At 40.5% G+C, this 17,049-nt stretch overlaps 1 protein-coding gene across 10 annotated transcripts in view; it reads right to left on the bottom strand.

Annotated features, from left to right (window-relative positions):
• tbc1d22a (TBC1 domain family, member 22a) overlaps positions 1-17,049 on the bottom strand; it is a 444,201-nt gene that overhangs the window by 132,042 nt on the left and 295,110 nt on the right. For all 10 annotated transcript variants that reach the window (XM_038811404.1, XM_038811403.1, XM_038811406.1 and 7 more), the window contains one exon: positions 15,526-15,653. In XM_038811404.1, coding sequence (XP_038667332.1) covers positions 15,526-15,653 — 128 coding nt within the window. The remainder of the gene's footprint in view (positions 1-15,525; positions 15,654-17,049) is intronic.

The following is a 17,049-nucleotide window of genomic DNA, read 5'->3' as shown; positions in this document are numbered from 1 at the left end:
AAGACACTCTGGATAACATTGGTAGCAACACAAATCTTTTTTTGTGACTCAAAACCTACAACAGTGGTTGACGTAAAATTGAACTCTGAAATGGCCTCGCAAAGCACTCAGCTATATCAAACCACACCAGCAACTCTAAAATTCCAAGAATCAATAATAAAAAGGTAACTTTCACTGCTAGAATTATGTGGAAAGTGTACAAGCCTGGATGCATTCATTATTTGGGAATTTAAATCACGGGTTCTATGTCAGTTAAATTAACCAGAGAAGATAATATATCGCCTCACAAACGAGTGATGGATTCCACCTATTAGGTAATGTTCATTTACTGAAACTATCTTTTCAAATCAAACTTCATGAAGCAATAGTAAAGTAGCTGCCATCAGTCGTAATTACTGCAACATGGCAATGATAGCATTCATTTGAAAAAGGTTTCTTACACATTCAAATTCCTGTTGTATTGAGTTGCAAAAAACATGGCCCATATTTCAACAATATCATGATTATGCTGACAGCTTCCACACTTGTAGCAAAATATTACTTAGCTTCTTACTTTACAGAATAGCATCTGCCATTTTTCAATATGGAGGTCTGTTCTGCTTTCTATTATCACTCAAAATACATAAATCTACTGGACCTGATGGATAGAACCCACAAATGTCTACAGGTACATTCATCATTTTTTTTCAAGACTCAGCAAAATCAAAAATCATGCTTATGAATTGCAAAAGTAGACTCCATTACTTGAGAGAGGAAGGAAAGAGAGAAACCAGGTACCGACAGACCTGTCAGCTTAAAATAAGCTGTGGGAGGGGTGGCATGCGGTGCAGTGGTAAGCACTGGGACTACGTTGCTGAAGATCCGGGTTCAAATCCTAACCCAGGGTCACTGTCCGTGTGGAGTTTGCACATTCTCCCTGTGTCTGCGTGGGTTTCACCAGGTTAGGTGGATTGGCCACGCTAAATTGCCCTTTAATTGGCAAAAAAAAATTGGGTACTCTAAAAAAAAAAAAATAAGCTGTGGGGATATTATTAGAATCTATCAGAGACTGAGTGATTAAGCACTTGGGTAAGCATGAGCCGATTCAGGATAGTATGGATCTGTAATGGTTAGTTTAGGTCTGACTAGTCTTTTGAAATTTGTGCCTAGGTCAGTGGCATGGTGGACTGGGAAGTATTTATGGATGTAGTCTGTACAGGCTTACAGATGGTACCTGATAGAGGTTCTACACAAGAGGTTGCTCACAAAATACAATGTGCAAATGAGTGGAAGAAACATTGAGACATCACTTGGGAAGTAGGGGACAGAGAGTAGGAATCAAGGGAAAGATTGCAGAATGGGAAAATTGGCAAATAGAGTTTCCATCATAATGATGGTACAGGGTTGTATATCCAGGTTCGCAGTTAACACTTAAGTTAGGTGACATAGTAAGTTGTCTGGATGAAGCAAAAAAGATGTATTGGGACACAAGAAAACTGCCCAAGCAGACAAATGCCACAGCAGGTAGAATTCATTGTGGTAAAGTCGGAGAACAACTGCTTTGGGTCCAGCCAAGACAAATCCAAATATTTTCTCAATGGTGATAGACTCAGAGCTGTGAAGAAACAAAGGGGCATGTGTGCCCTGTAATTAAAAAAATGGCTAAAAGCTAATATGAAGGCACAAAGGCAGCTCATGAAAGACAGGCTGTTCTGTCAAGGGGGTTGCTTCAACTGTACAGTCTTTCTCAAAACCTGTTTTAAATGCTGCTTTGCAAACAACTGGATAATGTGGCCAGTTTGCATAGTCTTGATTTATATTGTCTTTAGTTTGGAAGGATGAAGGGTGATTTAATCGATGTCTTTGAAGTCATAAAGGGATTTGATATGGAAGATAGAGAAAATTTATTTCCTCTAGTGGGGAGTAACCCAAGACAAGGGAACATTGACTTAAAATCAGAGTAGGAGTGAAATTAAAGGGCAGATTCCCCTAAAGGGTTGCAAAAACTTTGAACTTTATCCCCAAAATGTTGACAGAATCAACTGAAATTTTCAAGGGTGAGATCGGTACATTTTTGTTCGGTAGGGACATAAAAAAGTTTGCAGAATGGGAAAATTAGCAAATGAAGTTCAACATAGATAAATGTATCGTATATTTTAGTAGGAAAAATAGGGAAATCAGTTTTTTGGAAGATAAAGTCGATATGCGATAGATGAACAAAGGGACATTGTCATGCCAGTGTCCCTTTAAGAAAGGTTTAGTCTCTTATCATGTGACTTGTAGCACATTGGGCTGTGGCTATGAGGTGAGAGGGGGGTTCAGTCTCAGTATGACTGCTGTGGACTACAGAAAGAGAAAATAAGTATTTTTTCTGTCTTTCTCAGTTTTAATTTTAAAGGCTGATCCAGTAGAGGCACATTGGGTGTGGCTAGCTGCCTTGGTGGCTTAGGAGGTGTAGTTTAGAATCAGAGTCTCGGGGAGGGGGACCCAGTCCCATTCAAGTGAGAGCACAATGTGATGGTCCATGCCCTTGAAAGGGGTTTTGGTTTAATTAGATTTTGTTATTGAATTGGAACAGCTAAGGGGGAATTCATTAAGTGTTATACATAGATTACTGTAGCTGTGTGGTGTCTTTAGGTTTTTAAATTGATAAAAATTCTTGCTGTGTTTGTATATATATATATATGTCAACTATGTTCTTAGACTAAACATTGTTATGATTAACTGTCTAGGAAGTCTGATCAATCACACCTGAAGTGAAGGCTTTTGTGCTCACCCTAGCTAAATTCAACATAAAGGTTGTCGGTCAGGTGAACTTCATAACACACTTTGGAGTTTCTAAACCCTGGCCCATAACAATATCAAAGTACAAATACGACAATGCTCAAAGCTACATCACAGGTCAGCAAGGTCATCAGAAAAGCAAACCAAGCACTAGGTTGTATTTTTGGAGGGTTAGAATTGCACATGCCGGTAAGCTCAGCTGGCTAACATGTTCTTCGGGCGAGCACCAACAGCGCAGATTTGTTTCCTGTTCCGGCTGAGGCAGACCTGGGGCCTGCATCCTTCCCCAGTCTGAATGGAAGACAATGGCAAATGACGACTGACAAAAAAACTGCCAACAGAAACAGCTCTTGATGAAGCATCGGCAGATAAAGAGCCATGGATCAAGGCACAACCACATGTAAATGACGAAAGAAGAATTAAAAAATAACTAAGTTCTACAAAACCTGGAGTGGATCTTAGGTGATTAGACCACACTTAAGTACTGTGTGAAAACTGCAATTTATAAGAAGGATTTAGACCAGTGCTGGGCAACCTGCGGCCCATTTGGGTTCTGAGAGCTGCCCAAGAGACATTCCTATGACTGTTCCCCATGCGCAGGGTTGCTACAGTCTGCTGATTTCCATCCACATAGTAGTTTTCCCTACCAGTATGACTGAAGTGAGACGCATGTAAAGCAAGGGCATGCCGATTGCACACAACATTGACTGTGAACCCTGTACTCCCTCTGCATCCAAAGCTCAAATATTTATTTTGATTTTACCATTTTACGTTGATGACAGTTCTATTAATATATGAATGATGAAGCATTTTCCATAACTCGTTATGAAATAACCTTACGCAACACATTTAACATAAAATCTTTTGTCGGTCATGAAAAAAAATGTGCTGTTTTCATCAAAGGACTCAAACCCAAATCCCAGAGTTGCAAAAGCAGTAGATGAGTCCATTCGTAGAATCCACAGAATCCCTACAGTGTAGAAGGAAGCCATTCAGCCCATTGAGTCTGCACCAACACTCTGAAAGAGCACCCTACCTAGGCCCACTCCTTCTCCCTATCCAGTAACCCCACCTAACCTGCACACCTTTGGACTGTGGAAGAAAACCAGAGCATCCAGAAGAAACCCAGCAGACACGAGGAGGATGTACAAACCCCACAGTCACCCAATGATGAAAATTAAAGAAATGAGTTCTGAAGATATCATATAGACTTGAAACGTTAACTCTTTGTCTCTCCACAGAAGTTGCTAGACTGGCTGAGATTTTTTATCATTCCCGTTTTCATTCAGATTTCCAGCATTCGCAGTATTTGGCTTTGATATATCGTATTATATTAGAGAATTAGGGCCCTGGCTATCTTAAAGAGAAGCTCATTAATGGGTGGTATGCTCATTGTTATGGACTACACTATAACTAACATGGCCATTAACTACTATAGTGGCAACATTTGTTTTCAAGATAGATTGTAAGTAAAGCAAACAAAACTTAATAGCCATGAGCCTGAAGTGTTAACTTGGTTTCTCTTTTCACAGATGCTGCCATATCAGACAAGTAATTTCAACATTCGTGTTTTTCCTTCAAATTTCCAGCATCCACAACATTTTGCTTTTGGACATCTGTACATACGCAATTATAGGCATAGCCTCTGTATTTAGCAATTAGCTCTTTGTAATAGAAACTGGATTAATATTGAAGAACAGGCCACATTCCATGTTAAATAAAAAAACACAAAGCACTTGGTTTTGAAAATGTGTGAGATACAGTCTGTACCAAAGCCAGGCCCTTCAACCTCAATACAGTGCATCACAATGAAAGTCTGTTCCGATATATATTAAACAATTCCTTTCAGGTTGGAAAGATTTGGGTAAATAACAATATTATGAATAAGATTTGCTGAAATCCAAGGATCTGCAAGTAAAGTCCACTCCATTTGTAAAATGTATTGAAAGGAGTGCAGAATAGTCACATCACGGCAACCCAAATGCTGTGCCATTTGCAAAATGAAATGAATATGACGCCCAATTAGAAATCTGTTGAAAAATGGCAAACACTGGCCCCAAATTTGCGAGACTCAACAACTAGCAACTTATTTAATAGGAATATTATAAGGAACATGTGAACTTGTGACCTTAAAATACGCTTATGAAGAAAAGCAAACAAGATGCCGAGTTCCTGTCAGCGTGAACACGTTGTGACAGTTTCTTCTTTGCATTTTATCTGAACGGTTTGAACTAGACTGATGGAAATAAGCTTCTCAGACATATGTCCAAAGTAAGACAAGGGGGGGGGGGGGGGGGGGGGGGGGGGGGGGGGGGGGGGGGGCAATAAAAACTGGAATACAGCCAAAGTTTTTTTTTCTATAAATTTAGATTACCCAATAATTTTTTCCAATTAAGGGGCAATTTAGCGTGGTCAATCCACCTACTCTGCATATTTTTGGGTTGTGGGGGCGAAACCCACGCAGACACAGGGAGAATGTGCAAACTCCACACGGACAGTGACCCAGAGCCGGGATCGAACCTGGGACCTCAGCGCCGTGATGCGGTTGTGCTAACCACTAGGCTACCGTGCTGCCCGAATACAGCCAAAGTTAATCACTGGCCAAAAGAATGGCACAAGTGGAACGTAGAAAAGTTAGTCAACAACCCGAAATATTTTCAAATAAAGACAGCTGAGGAAGAATGATACCTGGGCTCAATATACGGCAGCTATGATAAAGTTTGCAAGCAACAGTACGACGACTTTCAACATATTTTAAATAGGGAGAAGAGTGGAGGGGTTGGGGAGATCTGACTGATGCATAAGTCAGACAGAAACAGATAGATGCAAGCAACACAAGGCAAAAATACAGTAAGCATCAGGTAAGCATCGATAAAATATTAAAGCATGCCGCTGTTCAGAGAGACTTGGGTGTGCTAGTGCATGAGTCACAGAAGGTTGGTTTACAAGTGCAACAGGTGATTAAGAAGGCAAATGGAATTTTGTCCTTCATTGCTAGAGGGATGGAGTTTAAGACTAGGGAGGTTATGTTGCAATTGTATAAGGTGTTAGTGCGGCCACACCTGGAGTATTGTGTTCAGTTTTGGTCTCCTTACTTGAGAAAGGACGTACTGGCGCTGGAGGGTGTGCAGAGGAGATTCACTAGGTTAATCCCAGAGCTGAAGGGGTTGGATTATGAGGAGAGGTTGAGTAGACTGGGACTGTACTCGTTGGAATTTAGAAGGATGAGGGGGGATCTTATAGAAACATTTAAAATTATGAAGGGAATAGATAGGATAGATGCGGGCAGGTTGTTTCCACTGGCGGGTGACAGCAGAACTAGGGGGCATAGCCTCAAAATAAGGGGAAGTAGATTTAGAACTGAGTTTAGGAGGAACTTCTTCACCCAAAGGGTTGTGAATCTATGGAATTCCTTGCCCAGTGAAGCAGTTGAGGCTCCTTCATTACATGTTTTTAAGGTAAAGATAGATAGGTTTTTGAAGAATAAAGGGATTAAGGGTTATGGTGTTCGGGCCGGAAAGTGGAGCTGAGTCCACAAAAGATCAGCCATGATCTCATTGAATGGCGGAGCAGGCTCGAGGGGCCAGATGGCCTACTCCTGCTCCTAGTTCTTATGTTCTTATGTTCTTATATGACCCAACAGACAAAAAAAAATAGGCAGGGAGGTTGTTACACCATCATGGAACTCATATGGAGGAATGCATGAGACAGTAAACATGTTAAATAGCTACTTCTTGAATGGATCATTTAAAAATCGGCGACATCGTCAACAATGACCATCCAAGATCGAAAACAGGTCTCCTGTGCTCTGGCACTTGAACAGGAGTGAAATAAGATGTTTAAGATATGCTGAAAGCCTTGGGATGAATCAGTAATACTTCGAAATGCTTAATGAGTCAAGGGAAACTTGAGGAGCATTGAATGTCATCTTGAGGGGTTTGATAAATGCCTGAAAGAAGCAACTGTAGTTTTCATCTTCAAAGATAGCAACAAAGCCATACGTGGGACCAGAAATCCATTGCCTGATTGTTAGGTTAATGGAATTAATGGACTAACTGAATAGCAGTGATGGAACAGTGGTTAGCACTGCTTCCTCACAGCATCAGAGACCTGGGTTCAATTCACACCTTGGGTGACTGTGTGTAGTTTGCACTTTCTCCCCCATTGTTATGAGCCAGGGTTCAGAAAACTCCATCATATATCATGGAGTTCACCTGACCCAGAACTATTCATTGATTTTGGTTACGATAAGCACAGGGGCCTGCCTTTCAGGTGTTATTCAATATAAGTCTTAAGCACTTATAATTAAAAACAAGCGTTATTCTACAAATTTAGTTAACATTTTTATAAACACACACAATAAGAATTTTTATCAACTACCAACATAAATACCCCACACAGCTACAGTACTCTATGTATATTCCTTAATAAATTCCCCCTTTAACTGTTCCAATTTAATAACAAAATCCCATAAACCAGAAAACCCTTTTCAAAGGTGTAGTCCAGGAAGTCTTTAAGACTTGGTATTGATAATCTGTTTCCCTTCTCGAACAGCAGGTTTGAATTCCTACCGGAATGCAGTTATCTCTTTTCAAGTTATCAAGCAGACTGGAAACAGCTTTTAAAATGAATATAGAGAGAGACACTCCAAGATACTTGTCTGTCTGAGTACAGCAGCCAAATGTGAAAACGAAAGCAAAAAACTCAGAGCCACAAACAAGCCCCAAACCAAAGCAAAACTATAACCAACTCCCAGATCCACAGCCCAGCTCCACCCACACAATGACATCACTGAAGCCATGTGATAAGACAAAAACATTTCTTAAAGGGACACTCCCATGACACCGCATCTATGTGGGTTTCCTCCCACTTTCCAAAGATGGGCATGTTAGGTGGATTGGCCTTGCTAAGTTGCCTCTGTGTCCAAAGATGTGCAGGTTAGGTGGGTTAGGTTACAGGGATAGGGCGGGGGAGTGGGAGTGGGACTAGGTCGTGTGTTCTTTCAGAGAGTCAGTGCAAACTTGATGGCCCTCCTTCTGCACTATCAGAATTCTATGGTTCTAAAATGAAAGTGCCTATTTGAAAATAACTTGTAACCAACACAGTTTCATAAAGTCTAAACCCACCTGATCAATATTGTAAGTTCTTTTTTTAAGGAGATGACATCACATGGGTGACAAGCGAAATCATGGAACAACTAGCCAAGCTATTCCCATACAGCTACATCACTGGCACCAACAATGTGGAAAATTGTCCAAGTGTGTTCTGTACACAAGAAACAGGACAAATCTAACACAGCCAATTACTGCCCTATCACTTCATCATCAAAGTGATGAAAAGAGTCATCTACAGTAATATCAAGCACGACTTACTCAGCAATGGCCTCCTTCTGCACTGTAGGGATTCTATGAATAACCTGCTCACGAATCCTCAGATTTAATTCCACCAGGGTCATTCAGCTCCTGACCTTTTTACAGCCTTGTTTGAGTACCAAAGGTGAGGCGAGAGTGACTGCCCTTGACTTCAAGTCAGCATTTAACCAAGTATGGCATCAAAGAGCCCTAGCAAAACTGGAGTCAGTGGGAATCAGGGGGAAAAGTCTACGCTGGTTTTGTCATACCTGGCACAAAGGAAGATGGTTGTGGTAGTTGGAGGTCAATTATCTCAGTCCCAGGACATCACTGCTGGCTAGTGTCCTCGGCCAACCACCTTCAGCTGCTTCCTCAGTGGCATCCCTTCCATCATAAGGTCAGAAGTGGGGATGTGCGCAGATGACTGCACAATGTTCAGGACCATTTGGCACTCCTCAAATAATGAAGCCGTCCATGTCCAAATGCAATAAGATCTGGACAATATCCAGCCATGTGCTGACAAGAGGCAAGTTAAATTTGCGCCACATTAGTGCCAGGCAATGACCATCTCCGAAAAGAGCAGATCGAACCATTGGCCCTTGACATTCAAATGCATTACCATCGTTGAATGCCCCACAATCAACATCTTGTGGTTACCATTGATCAGAAACTCAATGAGACTAGCTATTTTAATACTGTGGTTATCAGAGCAGGTCAAAGGCTAAGTATCCTACTGCGAGTAACTCACCTCCTAACAGGTGTAATGGAATACTTCCAGTTGCCTGGATGAGTGCAGCGGCAACAACACCCAAGAAGATCAACACCAGATGGCGCAGTGGTTAGCACTGCTCCCTACAGTGCTGAGGACCTGGGTTCGTGGAGCACTGTCTGTGTGGAGTTTGCACATTCCCCGTGTTTGAGTGGATTTCACCTCCACAACCCAAAGATTTGCCAGTTAGGTGGTCTGGCCACGTAAAATTTACCCTTAATCGGACAAAATAATTGAGTATTCTAATTTTTTTTTATAAATAAGTTCAACACCATCCAGGACAAGGCAACGCTTGATTGCTACCCCTTCCACAAACATTCAATCCCTCCACCACCAACAAACAATGGCAGCTGTGTGTACCATTTATAAGATGCACTGCAGGAACCGGCCAAGGTTCCTTAGGCAGCACCTTCCAAACCCACGACCACTAGCATCTAGAAGTACAAGAGTAGCAGATAGCTGGGAATCCCACCACCTGGAGGTTCCCCTCCAAGTCACTCATCACCCCAACTTGGAAATATATAGCCATTCCTTTACTGTTGCTGGGTCAAAATCATGGAACTAACTCCATGAAAGCACTGTGGGTGTACCTACACCTCAGGGACTGCATCGGTTCAAGGCAGCAACTCACCGCCACTTTCTGAAGGGCAACTAGGAATGGTTAATAAATGCTCGCCTTGCCCATGACGTCCACATCCCATTAATGAATAATAAAAAGACTAGCTTGGTTACAGGTTCAATTGTCCGTGAATTATTTAGTTAAAAATAGAGGGTGAGCTGCCAACCTCTGTCTGCCTACTCACTATATTGTGGAGACCACATCAGAGTCAGGCGGGAAGATGATGATGAGCTCGCCATCCCTCATATTTTACGTACTTCCCCGCTGAAAATTCTGGGTGGGGGGCATAAAATCCAGCCCATGAGTGTTCATTGTTGGTGATTTGCAATAAAGGGAATGGGATGAGTTTATTACCTAATCTGTGCTACTCAAATTCCCAAAAGACATGTTGAAGTTGTGAAATTCTCTGGTTATTTTGTTACTGCAGTACTATGTACAGTTCAGTTTTCCAAACCTTCTAAGGGGTTAGTGCAGAGAAGACCCCAATTCACAATGTCATTGTGAGAAGCTACAAAAATGTCTTGATAAACTGGGAGGCCTTTATCCTTGCAAAAGGAAATCTGAGGTGTGATGGCCTACAAGACAATCAAAGGAATCCTAAAAATAAACCCAGATGTAAGGATAGCAGGATAATTTAACATGTCAGTATGCCTACTTAGACGAGCACCCTGTCCATGTCTACTAGTTTCTGCACTTTCTAAGATTTTCGTGAACCACAATGGATTCATAACATTGTTCACTCCATTGGTGCATTCCCTTGTCTGTAGCTATGGCGTGATAACAAATGCATGGTTGTATCTGCATAAACTAAGCTGAGTAGTTGAATTAAAGTTTAAAAAATTCAATTTCAGACAAAGCCAACTATACGTACTGTCAAATTTACACTCTGAAATGTAAACTGTATGCTAACATTTACTCAACCAAGATATTTGTAGCCCTGCAGAGCTTCCAGAAATTAATTTTAATTCCCCTTTTGCAGTACCACAACTTTAATGCCCTGGAGTCGAGTCCTGAGTTAATCCTGTGATTGAAACTAGCTCTCCAACTTTTTAGATTTTGTAGAATGTAGAGCAGCCACAGCAATGTTTTGAATGGTCCATTTCTTTTAGGCTCAGAGACCTGCTTTTCTTGGAGAATGCAATTCAATGTCTCCTTTGGTTGATAGTTAAGATAACTTACACCTGTGTGGAAAATGTTATTCTGAAACAGACTGTGAAGTTTTAACAATTCTGCAAGGTTAGGAATACAAACATTTGTGGAGGTGTTGGCTCCTGATAATGATCTACTGTATTCATTGCTGATCTTAGTCCAGGTGCCAACAAAACCAAGGATCAGTCCAAGGGTGCTCACTATTAACACAAATTGAAAATATAGAAAATATATTTCAGCAGGACCTGTAATGTAAAAAATGTAAACTTTTCTGAAAAACAGGATGTCCTGGCAAAGGTTTCATAGATGTTCCATAACTGGCCTTTTTTTCCAGATCCTCACAACACTATAGAAAGAAAAGATTTTTAATCAATCAATGAAATTGCTCTGCACCTTCAGAACGAGGGGGAGAAAAGGAACTTCAGCAGAAGTCAGGAAGATCGACGTGCAATTAGGGCAGGAAGAGCACTTAACCAAGATGGCTCCATGTGGCGTTAAATTCAAAGCATAGTGCTTTGCTGCTGGTGAATGATGGACATTATCTGACAGAGGAGCTAAATGTATGTGATGGTATGGAATTTTTGAAACTGAACAGAATCTTTGGCAAAATAAAATACATTTCATTTCAAGATACATGAGATATTGAAGTGAAATAATAACTTAGAATAACAGTAAATTGATGCGAGCGTAACACATTTCTTATTTATCCAAAAGGCAACAATGAATCACTTGGAGCATTTACATAAATCATATTATTTTAAAACAGTTCTAAAAGTTTCTGCAGAACAACCGTTCAAATAATGCATAAATTAATTTACTGAAAAAACAGTCCCTGTAAAAAAAAATTGCATCCTCTCTTCTTTGGAACATGTTTGTCTAAAACGAGCATAATTGCAACTAAGATCATTCGGAAGAATGACCTGATTCCCGAAGATCTGTGGAAATTGAACGTTATGTTTAAAATGAGGGGAAATTCTCTGACCTTGCACTCCTAATGGGCAGTATTACAGTGAATAAATAAGCCCTTCAAGGTAATAAATTAGGCTCCATTTTCAGCAAGCATTCTAAGAAAAATTTAAGGTTGCACTTGATCTCGATTCGATCTTTTATTTTTTTCCCTTGTCCCTGATAACATTTCACCCTCAGCAAGTTTTCTCTCATCCGCAAGTGATTGACACAAATCCTTGTTAAGATTTAATCAGTGATTTTAGATTTAGTATTTTTTGATGGCCTAGATTATGTCACAAGTTTCGTATACAATTTACATTTCTCATTTTGGTAATAAAATGTTAAACAAATATTTGGAGCAATTTCATTGCTAATAGTTTTCGTTGGTATCATCTGCTCACTTCAGCTTTTAAAACGTTTTATATATTCTTGGCTATCATGGTAGCATGCAGTGAAACATTTACTCAATCCACACCAGTGTTTGAACTCGTAAGTACCTCTTCCCAGCATTATTATCTCTTACTGCCATACTCCCATACCTGCAATCACCTTCTTCATCTATGCATCAAACCATTATGTATGCTTCAACCACTCAATGTGGCAACTAGTGCCACACTTTCGGTATTCTCACGGAGAAGAAATTGTTCAGAAATTCTTCATTTCTTCTCTTAGTAGCAATTTCTATTTATTGTACTGTACTTGGATTCAACCAAGCAGATACAATATCTCCACATTCACCCTATCAAATTCTTTCATAGTTCAAAAGATCTCAATCCGGTTTCCTTTTGCTCTTCTCTTTACAGAGAAAGAACCCTGGCTTGTTCAATCTTTCCGGACTGGTGCATCCGTTCAATTCTGTCATTCCTTTTCACAGTACACAGACCAGGACTGCACACTGTATTCCAAGTGTGCTCTTATCAAAATAAAAAATCTAGAATCATAGATACATACATACATACATACACATATCATGAGCGCAGCTGGAAAATATTAAGATGGCTTATTGCGGATTGAAATTTGTTCACATATACAAAAGGTATAGTAACATCTGAAGGATGCTACATTGGTTGCTACAAAGCTAACACAATTCAACAATCTATTTTGCTTGGACATGTTGAATGGTTCTATTTATGCCCATTCACTGGTTTTACCCCAAGGATATTTCATAGAATCAAGGTTTATAACCGCAAGAATAATCTGCATTCAGTTTCTAACATATGTTTAGCTTATTTCATCTTCCTAGTCTGCAATTTCTTACATATTCTTCCTCCTTCACTACTTTGGAGTTAATCAATATTTTAGCATTTCGTAACATTCCTTTGATTAGCGACTGGAACGCACACAAACAAGAACACATTATAACATTTATCACACGAAAAAGAACCAAAAAGGGTGGCACGATGGCAAGTGGTTAGCACTGCCACCTCACAGCGCAAGGGACCAGGGTTCAATTCCGGCCTTGGGTGACTGTCTGTGTGGAGTTTGCACGTTCTCCATGTCTGCATAGGTTTCCTCCGGATGCACTGGTTTCCTCCCACAATCCGGAGATGTGGTTAGGTGGATCGGCCACGTTAAATTGCCACTAAGTGTCAAACGGTTAGATGGGGTTACGGGGATAGGGTGGGAGATTGGGTTTTCATTTGGAGGGTCATGCGGACATTTAAAAAAATAATAATTTAGAGTACCCAATTCATTTTTTCCAATTAAGGGCAATTTAGCGTGGCCAATCCACCTACCCTGCACATCTTTGGGTTATGGGGGCGAAATCCATGCAAACACGGGGAGAACGTGCAAACTCCACATGGACAGTAACCCAGAACCGGGATCGAACCTGGGACCTCGGCAGTGTGAGGCAGCAATGCTAACCATTGTGCGACCGTGCTGCCCTTGAGTCATGCAGACTTGATGGGCTGAATGGCCTCCTTCTGCATTGTCGGGATTCTACGATGAAACATCAATAACTTTCAGAGACTGAGAATTCTGTGACAAATAACTTGCTTCCTATTTCCCTCAAGCCTTTCTACCATCTACACGAGACAAAATGCTGTCCACTTGCCCGGATGGGTGCAGCTCCAGCAGTATCCAACCCACTTGATTAGCACTCCACCCACAACCTTAACCATTCACATTATCCAGCACTGGCACAAGATGGGTGTAATTTAAAATATCGAAAAGATGCACAAGTGACAAAGGTTTCTTCAACAGCACCTTCCAAACACATGACTTCCATTGTCTATGACAAAGGCAGCCGACTTGCAAGTTCCCCTCCAAGTCACAAACCATTCTGACGTGAACATTTATCAATGTTCCTTTCTTTGGGACAAAACACTGGAATGCTACCTGGCTTCATTATTGGTGCATCGACACCATGTGGATTGTGGTTCAGAAAAGCAACTCACCACCAATTTCTTAAGGACAATTAAGGATGGGCAGTACAATAAATGCTGGCCTTGCCAGCAATGCCTACATTCCTTGAATGAATGAAAGATTTTTTTTTTACAAGGTCCAAAAAAAGATATTTAGTCAAATATGCTGCCTGGCCTACTAATCTGTTTCTCCCATTTTATTGGGGATCTTTGATATTTGCAGTTTCCTTCTCTTCAGCCAAATATTCCATCTGCTTAATATTTCATCCCTTCCAACAATCAGATCCTTTTCAGCTTCTTCTCTAGCAGTTTAACATTATTAATTACATCTGCCATTCTTCTTTCTAATTTTTTATTAATTAATCAGATTAATTCATCTTTATTTGACTTTGTTAGAATTCTACCTTTGTGCAAATTTGTCTGGGTATTTCTCAAATTCCTTGGCTAACCCAAAAGAAAACTGTCCATCCTACCTCCTTTATCTGTCAAACTTTGATCAATTGCATTGCAGTCCTGAATTAAGCCTTTGGAATAAATATTCAAGAGCATGACATAGCATCCCCTGACCAGTAACCAATGTATCATTTATTTGGGCCACTCCTCAGACCTCTATACATTAGGCTTACATGCAAAACATCAAAGATGTTTCTGGAAGTTTAGAAAAACAATAGTATAAAATGCTATCTTCTCAGTCACTATACGTTTTCTGTGAAGATGTGGAGATGCCGGCGTTGGACTGGGGTGAGCACAGTAAGAAGTCTTACAACACCAGGTTAAAGTCCAACAGGTTTGTTTCAAACACGAGCTTTCGGAGCACGGCTCCTTCTTCAGGTGAATCCCATTCACCTGAAGAAGGAGCCGTGCTCCGAAAGCTCGTGTTTGAAACAAACCTGTTGGACTTTAACCTGGTGTTGTAAGTTTTCTGTGAAGACATGGTAGCCAACAATAAAGTATTACAACCAGTAGTGGTTTAGCAGAAGTACTTCAGATGGCATGAGTTGCCACTTCATATTACTCTTTGCTCAGAGAATGTGAAATGCTGCTCATCAGCATCCAAAGGTTGGTTAAATTTTACTGATCGCGAATAGCTCACACGGCAGCTGCAATGTAAAGTTTAAATATGGAATCAATCCCACTGGAAACTTTTTAAAGTTCAGCCCAGTTACTCTCAGAAAACAGCCAGCACAAGGCTGAGGGCGACTTCCTCAAGGTGCTATTGCTCACTCGGTCAGTCCAATTTTACACCAGAGGTAATATAACCATTCATTGAGTTGACAACCAATTAAAATGTTTTGTAGTGACGCAAAATACAGCCTGAAAGGGTTAATCTCACACACATCATGTTCCGCATAGTGAATAGCAATAAAATGCTCTTTAAATTCCACATCAATGTTTTCATCAGTTTCAAAGAAAAGAGAAATTCGACACAGTCAATCATGGACAAGTATTCTGAAGTGGCACACTTAGTGGAGTTAATGCATTTCAAGGATCTGCACCTGCGTCAGCAGGTCTTCACAAGAGTGTGCAATTAATGTTGCCAGAAGGACAATATGAACTCACCTGATATGTGTCCCACAACCTGATGGTACACCGCAGGGGAAGTTCCCTCATCAGCAGGTTATTCATCCACCGAAAAGCAAACTGCAGGTACTCAACTTCTGACTGTTTTAAGTGTTTATGTACTTGTTCTGAAAGATAAAAAAAGTTAACATTTTATGCTCTATACCAAAGACTCATCTTAGAATAATTTAATACAATAACTATTAAATGATATGCTAAAAACATTTCAAACAAGATAATTGCTTCTTATAGTCTATAGTATAAACAAGTATGATGTATTTTGTTTTCTTTTATTCATTAGTTATTTTTTGTCTTCAATTTTCATCCTTTCCTCACCCTTGCTGTAGTATTGGTTAGCAATAACTCTCTGGGTACCACATCCAAATGACCAATCATTTAAGACAGGAGGCTGATTCCAAGCAGATTTTCTGCAAGAAATTCATCCACATTATAACAGTGACTACACTTAAAACGTGCTTTTTTTTCTTTGGCTGCAAAGCCACTTGAGATATCCAGTGGTCGTGAAAGACACTTTATAGGTACAAGTCTTGCTTTTTGTTTTCTTCTTTTTCATGCCACATATATATGGTCAGCTTCCACCAAGAGCCACTGGATAGTGATCAAGACTTCCCGCAAGTGCAATTCTGGTGCCCATGACATCAAAGCCAATGTTGTTCTAGGCAACTGCCTGCATTAAAGATAGAACAGATCTAACAAAGATAGAAAGAGGGATGGAGTAGGTCTGTCAGGTTAGAGAGAGAGTTGCTGAGACTCAGGGAGAGTGTATTTGGACTCCATCAGAAACACCAGTTATAGTTAGTTATCTTTGCATTAAATGCTCGGTTTTGCAATTTGATGGCTTGGTCACAGCAAGTGAAAAACTTCAATCCAGTGCTTCTAAACATTTTTCTGCTGTGAACCCATTATAATGCTCCATAGTTGGTGCATCTGTGAAGAGTGAAAACTTGCACAGGGAAAGAGCTGTTGAGCGGACTGAGGGTTCAAACAGCAAGGATAAACGAACAGGAAAAAACTAAGACACTTAGCATTTTGCAGGTTCTCGTGATGTCAGCGACCGGGCCTCAGAGATGATTGGGTTACACCATAGCCAAATTTGGCACATTAAATGGGGCCTTGCAGCCAATCCCAGGACAATCAAATCTCACTCTCTGAATGAGGCCATCATTGCTGCCTCCGAGCTCAACACCCCAAATGCTGATCTCACAACTCCAGAGGGGGCTCACCACTCACAGTTTAGGAAACCTTGAGCCAAAAACTGTAAACAATTCTGCATTAGTTTTCATTGACTGGCAAGTTAACTCCACCAAATTAACTCATGCAGTTCCACAATAATATCCATGTACTTCAAATGTGAAATCTTCTCTGGCAAGTTTTGCCAGATGTAATTCATGTGATCCCCGAATTATGCTGCTTACTGTAATGAAAAATGTGCAATGTACATCATAATCAGAATATTTAATATAATAATTTGCAAACAATCCTCCATCATGTATCCCACTGCAA

This window comes from Scyliorhinus canicula, chromosome 11 (assembly GCF_902713615.1).
Source record: "Scyliorhinus canicula chromosome 11, sScyCan1.1, whole genome shotgun sequence".
NCBI classification, from domain to species: Eukaryota; Metazoa; Chordata; class Chondrichthyes; order Carcharhiniformes; family Scyliorhinidae; genus Scyliorhinus; species Scyliorhinus canicula.
This window is presented reverse-complemented; position numbering and strand designations above follow the sequence as displayed.